The following is a 12,521-nucleotide window of genomic DNA, read 5'->3' as shown; positions in this document are numbered from 1 at the left end:
GAATTTTTAGGCTGCTAGAAAACAGAAGTCTGTCGATCATAAGTCCTTTCTAGAAGTTCTTAATGTTATAAAAATAAGTTCTGCGAAGAACCGATAGTCTGCTTACCTTTGATATCACACGGACCGCATAGAAAACGAAGAACTTAGAAGGGGATACACAGACAGCAAGATGATATCATAGGCTTCATTTTATTTATTTCTTTGAAAGTAAGGAAAGTAAGCTGAAAATTAATTTTACAAATTTGACTTCTCAGACATATACAAACGATTCCATTGTGGTTAATATCACAACAATGTGTAATCGCGATGTAACAATGAATAAGTTGGCAAGAGGTTATAAATGAAAACAAACCATCCTTCAATACTTGTAGTAAGCAACTGAAGAGGGCCAGAGATATCGTGTCTGACTTTTTGACCAATTGAAACACATGACTGTCAAGTTGGAACTACTTACAGAGATTATTTACGGTCATTACTGTCCATTAAGTGGCCTCTGGATTTAAGAGGAGAGCTTATTTTGATGATGGCTACATTTCAAGTTCATTGACTTGCCTTGAAAGGCGCTGTTAACAGTCCTTGGAGTCCTATCATGCTCCTCGCCACATTTCAGTTAACGTTTGTACACACCCCGAATTATTAAACGATATGGCTGTTGTACTGCGATGTGGAAAGCAAATGGAAAAACTACCACATTATCACTTTTCCTGGATAGTCTCTTTCCAAAAACAGAAGATCGCATTAAGTGGAGAAACTGTTTTGGAAGAGGCTGTGGACCTGTCTTCTGACAGATTACTGATGAATGAATGAATACAGAAAAAGAAACCTGCATTCAAGAGGAGGGCACATATTTACACAGTACTTTCAGTATTATTTTACCTCGCCAGAGGAGACGAAATAAGCACAAAATATTGGTTCGAAAATCTGAAGGGAAGCGACACCTTTGAAGATCTCAGTCTACAGGTTGGACAACCGTGGAACAGGAGTTCGATTCCCGGCAAGGATAATTGTTTCTCCCACCAGTGCGTCCAGAATGTTTATGAGGCCTACCCATCGTGTCCAGTGGGTAAAAAGAGAAAGGCAAAGCTATCCCTGTAACAGGCCGTGAAGGCCCATATGGTTATGAGACGTTGAGGGTCCCACATTATCTAGACCGTCGGCTCATAGATGTCGGTAAGGTTGTCAGCCTTACCCGCCGGTCGCCCTTTACCCCCTGGAAGATTCCTGGTACTAATCTCTGTTAAGAGGCTGAGTCGACCTCAGGGCCATAGTGTGGCCGGAAGGATTAGATCAATTGAAAAAAAAATCCACCTCGTCGGGACTCGAACCCGCTACCTTCCGGCTTGTAGCATAGTGCCTCAACCAACTACGCTACCGCCTGGAATATTTCACTCGGATTACGCGGCCGGGATATAAAACTGACCAGTAACCTCCACCTAGTGCCCAGGTTACTAATACGTGGAGCTATACCTTCACTCCCCCATACATTATCTTAGCGTGCTGCTGAATAAAGCACAGTGACAACTTTGCCCTAAATGTAGCTTCAAGGATAATATTAAAATGAGCCACAAGGAAATTTGATTAGATTCAGTTTGCTTAGAACAAGGACCAGTACGATCTTGTGAACACGGCAATGACCCTTCGGTTCTATAAAAGGAGTAATTGGGCAACTGTTAGCTTCTCTAGAAGTTAGCTACGTATGTTAGCTAGAGGCTTGTTGGAACGAAGGCATAGTAATATCAAGCCTCGCCCGCGTGTACTGTGCAAGCTGAAAACATCGTCACGATTTTTCGACTACTTGTACCGATATCGTTGGTACACTAAAGCTCAATGTGTCCTTAAATGAAGAGTAGATTTGTCAAGGTCAACGAATTCTACCCATCACTTTCCTCGCCTTTTCTTCGTTCGCGGATACTACTCGTAGCTACGAGTCGCGTCTGGTGTAGTAAGTTTCATTCCGATTACACAATATGTATCTCATGACTTGTATAGGGGAAAGTGTGTGCACTACGCGCTGTCCCTGCACTCTTCCATCTCCATGCGTTATCAAATAGCAAATTAACCCGACACATTCCGACTTGCTGCAGAAGCGTGATACCCAACCACTGAGCGTCTCTCGCTAATATGCTACTTTTTGTATAGCAGTAGGCTACAAGCTGGACGGCCGAGGTTCGATTCCCGGCAGAGGCATGTGATTCTTTTTCTTTTCCGCACAGCGTCCAGATAGGCTCTGAGACCCACCCAGCCTCCTAGCCAATGGGTACCGGGAGCTCTCTCCGCAGGGGAAAAGTGGCAAGGGCGTGAAGATGACCACCTCCATCTAGTGCCGAGATCAAGAATGGTGGAGCTGTACCTCCACTCCCCAGGCGTCGTCACAGCTTTGTGCTAAAGCGTAGGGACATATTTACTACAAGTATACTTTTACGATATAAAAATTATGTATAACAAAACTGTTAACCTAATATTATACTGTTATTTTAGCGGTATGTGTGTCAAGCGGAATGGCCGCCCCTGTGGTCTAGTGGTCAGAGTTTCTGGCTACAGGTTCATAGATCCCTGTTCAATTCCCTGCGCTACCAGATTTTCTGAGAAGTGGTAGGTCTGGAACGGGGTCCTCTCAGCGTCGTGAGGATAACTGAGGAGCTGTTTCAAGGAAATAGCGGCTCCGGTCTAGAAAACCAAAATCAACGACCTTGGGATCAGTTGCGCTGACCACTCGACACCCTCTATCCGCTGAAGTTGGCACTAAGTTCGCTGACAAGCGACGGTCGCTCGGTGGGTATAGTTCGCTTGCGGACCACAAGCCATGGAGTTTTCTTTTGTCTTATATCAAGCGGAATTCATTGTAATTCTTCGTCTGGGGATAGAGTTCAGACTCATTCGTTATTCATAGACCTTTACTTCTTCGTGAACATACGAAAATAAAACATGATAGTACAAGACCACGTGGTGTACTTCAGTTTGATGCGTGCTTACCGTAACCCAAGATGGGTCAGGGAGTTGCTACCTCAGCGGCATATGAACATGATAGATACGAATGTGTCACGCCATTCTAGATCATAGCACGAATGAAGCAACATTCCTTTACTTTCTGTAACATGTTTTTCTGCAGTATAACGGACGTGAGAACTATTTTCACTTTCTGGTAGAAGTCAGTTGCTAGCCGTACAGCACGATGCACGACACAACAATTACACGGCACATTTGAACGGCAACACGTAAAGCAAAGCCATCAACATGGAACTGACAAAATAATGCAAACACTACAGACACTGTACACATTTCTTTATTAATATGGCGCTGAATCACCTTTAGCCTTCAGTACAGTCACAAACCTTTTTGGAATGGACTCGATACAAGTTCTGATTTGCCTCCAGTAGAACATTCTACCATTCCTCCTGGAGAACATCTTCAAGTTGCTTTAGAGATGTTGGAGGTGGTAATCTCTTCCTCGCTCTAGTCTCAAAAACTGACCAGAGTTGTTCAATGATGTTCAAATCTGGTGATTGTGTTGGCCAGGGAAGATGCTGAAGTTCACCTTCATGCCCTCCAAATCATGACTGAACAGTTCCATCTGTGTGAATGGGGACATTGTTATCTTGGCGGAAAACTGTTTGTTGTTCAGAAATATCTGGATCATGGGATGCACCTGAACGCCCAGTCTGTTCATATACTCCCTTGCAATAATCTGGCCATGAAGGGTAATAATGGGACAAACAGAATACCACGATATTGCTGCCCAAACCTTCACAGGACCTTGCCCGTGTTTCACTGTTGGAACCAGGCATTCCGGATTGTTGGCTTCTTTGGGAGTTCTCCAAACGTAAACTCTTCCTGATTTAGGGAACAGCGTGACGGGCGACTCATGTGCCCATTTCACGCGCGCATTTCCAGTTGTCTGTTATCGAGGTTTTACGGTCGTGGCACCATCGTTTACGCATCTAAGCATTAATTTCGGCTAGTAGAGGTTTATCAATTGAAGCCCTACCGTGGATGTTGGATTTGTGAGGCTCACGTCGGACAGTTCTTTTTTGGAAACAGGGTCTTCAAGATGAATATTCAGTTCTGCTATCCTGTCACCTGCGCTTCAGTAGTTCTGCGATTTTTCGAAGCAATTTTCAATTTACGACGATCTCTTTCCGTCAGTGATGATTTTTAGCCGTATCCCTCTTCACTGATGTTGTCTTCCCACGATTCATGTACGCCGACATAACCCTAGAACCTGTCGCTCTCGATACTCCAATGAGGTAACAGTTTTTGTCACAGATGTTCCAGCTAAACGTACACGAACGGTCTGTCCTCTTTCAAATTCGGACAAATTCCCCATTTTTCCGATTCTTTCACACGGACTGCCACTCAGCACATTCACTAATGCACTTACACGAGCATTACAGAGTGTAAACAAACAGAATAAGAATTTTCAGTGTTGCCAGCTGAACTTATTTCAATGTAGCGGACAGAAACAAATTCTGTTCCTCAGTTGTATTGTCCACTTCCTGTATTTCACGACATTTCTGTGCACTGTCTTCTATATTATGTATCACTTGTGGTTGATGATAATTTAAAATACGAATTCCAAGTGCTGGTGGGAAGTCTAAAGCGCCAGAGACTGATAACAGGAGCAGTACATCACAGCATGAAACAACAATTTACTTTTACTGTGAAAAGAACTGAAGAGAAATATCTAAGCTATAATGGTTCTGTGAGTACCGACCGGAGATCTGAATATGCGACCAAGTGTTACTATAACAAATCGACTACACGTAGCAGAGTCCTTCTTGAGAAGGCTGTAGTCGCTCAGCTACTGAAGGAACTCCCGCTTTTTACGGAGGCCTAATGTTCATTCCCATGTTCACAAGAGCCCATCACTGAACTCTGTCCTGAGCCAGATGACTCCAGTGCATACCGTCATATCATATTTTTAGAATCCATTTTCAGAGTATTGTGACATGACGCCCGAAAGTCGGAATAGTGAAGTCTGAGGAGACGTTCATTGTTAGGCAATGACTCTACAAACACATTCCGCGACAAAGAATATGCACGGAACAGTAGAAGAAACTGTTCCTAAGCAACGGATCGGTAAACACAACAATAGGGGTATTGTTGGAAACGGTGTTTTCTGTTGGATTCAAAGTGGTTATACAGAAGAGTTCAGGTGAGAATAGTTAGTCGAGTTTCGAGATGCCAACCTGCCAGGATATGAGCTTGGAAGCAGAGGAATAGAAAGGAGTATAGTCTCCAGAGGTGGCAGTTGGCACGACTTCATGTGTGATTTGAAGTTATAGTGAGACTGTTATAAATCCTTTGCCAGGATACGATTAGTGAAGATCGAGGACACTAGTGTTTGTAGCAGTGCACTTAAAGTTTGTAGATCAGTGATTTTTTAATTCGTTTAGTGGGGTATGGACTCCAACTAGGTCTACTCGGCACCACTGATTGAAATATTGTGCCTGCCCCGGGTGATTATGATGGAGAATTTGGTGGAATGAAGATTAGCAGGGGAAACCGAAGTACTCGGAGAAAACCGTCCCAGCGCCACTTTGTCCACCACAAATCCCACTTGACCAGACCCGGGATCGAACCCGGGCCGCCGCGTTGGGAAGCCAGCGACTAACCGCTTGAGCTATGGTGCGGCCTAGATCAGTGATAGCGCTGTAATTGCCTGTAGTTCCGAGTGGAGTATATAAGGTGTCAATAAATCCAATCATCCAATCCAAAACCCTTCTATAAGTCACGCACACCCCCTACACGTGACAGTTTTCACCCGTCTAAGCTCAAGTCTTCCAAATGGTATTTTCTTTTCAGGGTTTTGTAGTATTTCTTTACATACACACCATATACGATGAGCCATTTTTTTAAATTACTTACTATGTAAAAAGGTCGGTACATAATTGCACTCTATGGACACGGACAGAAGTGAAATTACATACTTGAAATTCCAGATTTAATCGAAATACGCTGAGTAGCGTTATGTAAAACAAGATTGACGGACACGGCTTCTGCATTTTACGTCCATGCAAACGAAACATTCGTCTTCATGGAAACAAACAATTTCATCGCACTATTTTAGAAACATGACGGCCTCAGTTGTCCGCTGTACGTCTTCTCTTGGCCTTGGCACTTATCAGCAGGACTACTTTTGGGCTATCAGCGACTCCGAAACGAGTAGACCTCGTTTCTGTACAATCATGCTCAAAACATGAGCCGTTGCCAAGTCTCGAAAAAGAAAAAAAAAATGCCTCCATGGTAACATTAAACATATTGGTTGATTTTCATGGTACTCACCGTAAAAATGCCATGCCGTTGGAGATGTTTAACTTCCGTATCTTGGACCGCCTCTGTTAGTGGTCAGAGTTTCTGCCTACAGATCCAGAGGTCCCGGGATCGATTACCGGCGCTACCAATTTCCAGAGAAGTAGAGGATCTGGAACGGTGTCCACTCAGCTTCATGAGGATAATTGAGGAGCTGTATCAAGGAAATAGCGGCTCCGGTCTAGAAAACCGAAATTAACGGCCGTGGGGATTTGTTGCGCCGACCACGTGACACCTTCTATCCGCTGAAGTTGGCAGTAACTTCGCCGACAAGAGGCGGTCGCTCGGTCAGTATAGTTCGCTTGCGGACTACAGGCCACGGAGTTTGTTTTTTGCTTGTATCTTTGACTATATACACATTGCAGTCGTGCAAACCTCCGAGACGAAAGTTCACCAGTGGCATAAAATTTAAGATTTTGTAAATTTTTAAGAAAACATATTCAATAAAGTCGAGATTTCATTCCCGAGTGTTACAGGAATTTTTCGGTTCACCATCACTTTGCCCTTAACAATTTTTTTTTACCAATCCATCCAACGTTTTTCAGGGCTATAGCTGCTGAACCTTAAAGCTTTACCTCCACGACTCCCACAAATCTTTATGGCGTGGGGGTAAACGCAGGGGCAACATATATCTTAACGATATACATGTGCTAAAGTAATTTCTGTCTACGGAGGAAGACTTCAACATTGTCACTAAACCGCGGCCCGTTTCTGTCGCGCCTTTTCAACTCCCTTTATTCACGAGTCAGCTCTATAATTCGACACTACACAGCCTGAACTACTGGTTAAATAAACCACAAATAAATGAATAAACAAATAAACAGCATGCTGTCTAAGACTGGCCGCTGGCACGTTAAGGCGCGTCCACATTACTCGTGCTCGTGTGACTCGCTATGCTCGCGAGAAATGTGGACGATATGACATGTCACGAGACAAGCAAATTTAAATTTTTTTATTTAAAAACTATATACCCAATAAATTAAAATACGACTACATTCTATACACACTACGAGTAAATATACGGATCCTCACGCGCCGAAGCCTGGCGAGCAACTGAAGTAGTGAGGACGAAGATTTACGAGCACAAGTAAGAGCCAGACGAGTCTCGCGACGAGCACAAGCCTGGCGAGCACGAGCACGACACGAGTAATGTGGACGTGCCTTTACATGGAAACTTCGGCCCCAGTAGTTTGTTAGAATTAGCACTGGAAAGAAATTGAAATTACTTGCTCTCAACTAAGGCCCCCAGTGTAACTGAACGCTCGTAATTTCCATCTAATACATCTCACTCACCTGAACAGCAATGGACTGCACTTAGAAGTATGTCTATAAGCCAAGTAAACTGGCTGACATGGTCTCAGAACGCATTACTGATCCACGATTTCGTGCATGGAGCAAAACGCATCAAAACTGACAACCCGATAACCACTTTGGCAAACAGAGGCTGGCGTGGTCAGGGCAGACAGCAACATCATCACCAGATATAAACCGAGGCAAAAAGTCGAATACTCAAACCGAACTGGTTGGTCGTCTTCAGACTGACAGGATGGAGTCGACACCATACTGAGAAACTAACATGAACCGTGTGTTTCCGTGGTAACGTGTAATTTCCACTGCCGAAAAATACTAATAGCATTTATTTAATTGCTATTGATAAATTTATTGAACTCAGACATTAAATAAATTCAGGCCCAAGCAACGTATCTCGAAAAGAACATGGAAAGGGTTAAGACAAAGATACAGCGTTTACTTACAGTCATACTCCTGGCTTCCCACCGCGGCACCCCGGGCTCGATCCCGGGTCTGGTCAAGTAGGATTTGTGGTGGACAAAGTGGCGCTGGGGCAGGTTTTCTCCGAGTACTTCGGTTTCCCCTGTCAATTTTCATTCCACCAGTTACTCCACAATCACCCTCACCTATCATCTGGGGCTGGTACAATAGGCCAGAAGTGGCCGCAGTACAAGGGACTTAGTCATTTATATCAAATGATGAACGATTATCCTTGTTATCTGCATGATAATCACATAAAGAATGAGTCGCCATTATTTTTGGTTTCTTGTTTCCGTGGCATACCATATTAATTCTTTTCTTTGTTATGAGATGCACACAACAGCGCAATGTTTATTAAAATTTTTCGCAAAATCTCGGCACATCAACAGTACATAACATGACGCATGAGGCATAACACATATGAAGTCCAGAGTTTGGGGCACAGATGACAAATATATAAGGTAAAGTTATCCCTGTAACAGGCCGTGAAGGCCCGTAGGGCTGTGAGAGGTTGAGACTCCCACATCTTCTAAACAATCGGCTCACAGATGGCGGTAAAGTTGTCAGCGTTACGCGCCGGCCGCCTTTTACCCCCCCCCCCAGAAAGATTCCTGGTACTCATTTCTGCTAGAGGTTGAGTCGACACCAGGGCCATAGTGCGGCTGGAAGGATCAAGTCAACTGAAAAAAATCCACCTCATCGGGACTCGAACCCGCGACCTTCCGGCTTGTAGCATAGTGCCTCAACCAAATACGCTACCTCGTACCCCGATAAATATATGCGCTTTGATTAACAATTCTGATGCTTTCGATCCATTCTGTTTAATTATCTTGAAAGCCAGAACTCTCACCAGAAAAGCGTTTTGGTCACAAAATCTGCGTTTCATTTATCTCTGCACAGACCCCTTTCCCCCACCCTAGAAATATTCAGCAAGTTATGTTCGATATTTCGGCAGAAACGTGCGCAGGTCTCACATGTAAAGGGTTCATTATTCTCGATTTAAACCAGAACTGAACTATATTGACAAAATGTAATAAAACTCACCAAAATCAAATATCATAAAAATTCAATCAGAAATTCTCGAGCCGTTACATGTGGACAGGCAGACACGGGAAAGCCGATTACGTGCACTCCACCAACCTTTCATTATAAACGAGCCTAAAAAGCCTAGCCACGCGTGATCTGTGCTGTCTTGTTTTTCAATAACACGTATAAGACGGGGGAATTCTTATTTTAGTAACAATCACTTCTGCGCGCACGGAACCATCTGAAGACCTCTCCTGTAGCGTTGACTTATTTCAGCTATTGCCCGATTCAGTGGAAGCTATTGAAACTAAAATTAAATTACGTGGCTTTAGTCCACAAGCGAACTATACCGACCGAGCGACCGCCGATTGTCGGAAAAGTTAGTGCTAACTTTAGCGGATAGTGGGTGTCGCATTGTCAGCGCAATAAATCCCCACTGCCGTTAATTTCGGTTTTCTAGACCGGAGCCGCTCCTTTTCCATTCAAGTAGCTCCTCAATTATCCTCACGAGGCTGAGTGGGCCCCGTGCCAGACCCACTACTTCTCAGGAAATCTGGTAACGCCGGGAATCGAACCCGGACGTCTGAATCTGTATCCAGGAACTCTGACCACTAGACCACTGAGGCGGTTCAGTGGAAGTTATTACCAACTTTAGACAATGACCAAACAAAAATGCAAGAACATTGTCATTAACTACAACAAGTGACCTATGGTCTTTCTCACCGTTTGCATGATGTGTTAAGAAGTAGCCGGACCGCACAGAAAATACCTACAGATAACATGACCGCGTGAGACGAGTTCAATGATGAACTGACGAGGTTTCCTCCTCTGATAGAGTCTGGGGCTGGACGTCCGCAGGTAATAACAAAGTTGTTCTAGAGGGAATTCGCGGAAATCTTTTTTATGACCGTAATATGAAAGTTTATATTACTCTGGTTTTCGGCCGAAACTTCGTGGGAACACCACCAAGATAGTACTACTACGACTTTCTTACTGCGAGTGAAGGTAATCACGTGTTTACACAAACGAAAGAAAAAGTTTATGGAAGTCAATAAAAAATGTTCGATAAAAAATAGTCGTGCAAGAGAAATGGAGGAAAAAATAGGTGAAAACATTAACACTAATACAATAGAGCAGAAAATGCGTCCCACAGTTTGGTGCTCGGCTGCCAGATCTGAACACTGTTTCCGTCATTGGTGTTCACGCTACTTTATTTCTGATATAGATTATTTTTTTTTTGTGGAAAATCAACAGTAGATTGTAGAGCATAAAGTGAAATATTGTAATGATAATAAAGCAAATCAGCGTACAGACAGACAGAAATTATAGTTACTGCGGGCAAAGGTAGGTAAGACAGTTGCTTGATGTTTACTTCTCGCTTGCCTGAATTATTCTTCGACGCTTAAAATGTGTAGCAGGTATGTCTCTCCGAAACGTCGGTAAACTTGTCAGACTATACGAAACCACACCCCAGAAGACGGTAGTACTCTTTATACACGTAGTCACTTCCGTAATGACCTCAAATTCAACTCAGTATATAAACTGCGGGCAGAGAACAAAGTGTACTTCATCTATACGAGGGGGTACCCAAAAGAAACCGAACTTATTTTTTTTAAACTTATTTATTAAAATTTTAAGCACAAACCTTCAATCCTCTTCAAAGTACTCTCCACTTACACTAATACACTTGTCTAGTCTTTTATTCCATTTTTCAAAACTTTGTCTAAATTCATCTTTTGATATGCTTGACAGCGCCTCCGTCGTTTTTTTTTTCCTTCACCTCAGCAACATCAGCAAAACGCTGAAAAAAAGTTTTGATCATTTCGGGACTCTTCTTTCAAAGCACAGCATGCTTCCACGCGACCTTGTTTTTGTTCAGCAGTCAGCAGTCGTGGCACGAATTTCGCAGCCACCCTTTTCATTCCCAAATCTTCTGTCAAAATTCGCTGAACTGAGCTCCAAGTCACTCCCGACAGCTCCACAATTTCTTCAATGGTCCGTCGTCGATCTTCCTTGATGATTTCACGAATTTTTTCAACATTTTCATGTGTTCGGGCCATTGCAAAAATGACGATCACACAAAACAGTTGTCACTATAAACTCTGCCGAAACTAGTCCTTACCTTCTGAAGCAACGGTAGTCGGCTTATCGACTCAGGAATGTTAGCTCTATGCGCTCATAGCGGCAAAACGCGGTACTATAAAAGCTCTGCTCACAAAAAAATTAGTTCGGTTTCTTTTGGGTACCCCATCGTATATAATCACCCCCATCCCGCCCTACAGAAACTTGGTTCAATATTTTGGGGATGAAATGCTCGGATGGTACAGTGTAAATGAGAAGGTCTGCGAAGAACTAATCGCCTGCTTCCCTTTCATACAACACGGACCGCACAGTTAACGCCTCAAAAAATTCCTTATTGCAGAGTGAACGTGTTTACAGAGTCGTTGCCTAGCAACGCAGACAGACCCACATGCTCTCCTTTGATATGACAAGGACCGCATAGAAAACGACGCGTACAACAGTTCTTCTATTGTTGAGCTTGATTTCGTTGCCGCGGTAAAGTTTTTACCGTGCCGTTGCCTAGCAACATTCACACAGACTGAAGGTGGGGATTTATGAAACACCGGTTCAGATGGATTCAGGTGTCATGATGTATATAGCAAGTTTCATAAAGACTGGTTCCGGCATTCAGTGAGAATACGTATAAACAAAGTGAGGCACGAGATCGCATAAGCCTACTTTAGGGAAGTAGGCTAAAAAGAATCAGCGATGTTAAGTGAAAATAGCCGTGTGTAATCAGGCAAAAGTAAAGAGAGGTGAAGATAAACAACAGAACAAGGACAGTAAGATATATTAATACCGATATGCAAATACATGCAGCGAGGCCCGCGTTTGCTTGCGTCGAACCTTGAAAAATGAATCATGGTGGTACAAACCACGTGCCAGTCAGTAAACATATCGCCAGAAGAGACATCTGATGAGCTAAGTCCGTTCAAATATCAGGGAACACCAAAAAAATAAAGATATTGTCGAGGAAATCGGGAAATTAACATGAAGTTTCGAAGGCCCTGATATTTCAGCTGTTTAGTGGAAGATTTCTTTGTCGTGGCCACCACGTTACAAGTGAAGTGGAACTGCGGTAAGAAAGGGGGAGGGGGGCCTACAACATGTATGAAAAATGCGGAGAAGGGCGAAGCATTGAAAGTAAGAAACTTGGCGCCTTTTGTACACCGCTTGACAAATCCACACTAACTTTCATGGAAGCCTCCAGTTGTGCAGCTACTCAAGAATTTCCCAACATTTTATGGAACCCGAAGGTTTATTCCCGTGTTCACAAGAGCTCTCCACTAGTCTCTATCCTGACCCAGATAAATGCAGTCCATACCACCCCATCCTAGCTTTCTAAGATAAATTTT

The 12,521-nt window shown here is 43.4% G+C and overlaps 1 protein-coding gene across 4 annotated transcripts in view; it reads right to left on the bottom strand.

The window, feature by feature from the left end:
- The window catches only part of LOC111870662, a 96,193-nt gene that overhangs the window by 67,943 nt on the left and 15,729 nt on the right, over positions 1 to 12,521 (bottom strand). For 2 of the 4 annotated variants that reach the window (XM_033753959.1, XM_033753958.1), the window contains exon 1: positions 6,283 to 6,336. The exons of 1 other annotated variant lie outside the window; for it this stretch is intronic. In XM_033753959.1, the coding sequence (XP_033609850.1) occupies positions 6,283 to 6,296 (14 nt within the window). In that variant the 5' untranslated portion in view covers positions 6,297 to 6,336. Of the gene's footprint in view, positions 1 to 6,282; positions 6,337 to 12,521 lie in introns of those variants that run through there. One more of the 4 variants, XM_033753960.1, reaches the window with a different exon arrangement.

Source organism: Cryptotermes secundus, unplaced genomic scaffold (genome assembly GCF_002891405.2).
Source record: "Cryptotermes secundus unplaced genomic scaffold, Csec_1.0 scaffold2974, whole genome shotgun sequence".
In the NCBI taxonomy this organism is placed as follows: domain Eukaryota; kingdom Metazoa; phylum Arthropoda; class Insecta; order Blattodea; family Kalotermitidae; genus Cryptotermes; species Cryptotermes secundus.
The sequence above is the reverse complement of the archived record's forward strand: the minus strand, read 5'-3'. Positions and strand labels throughout refer to the sequence as shown.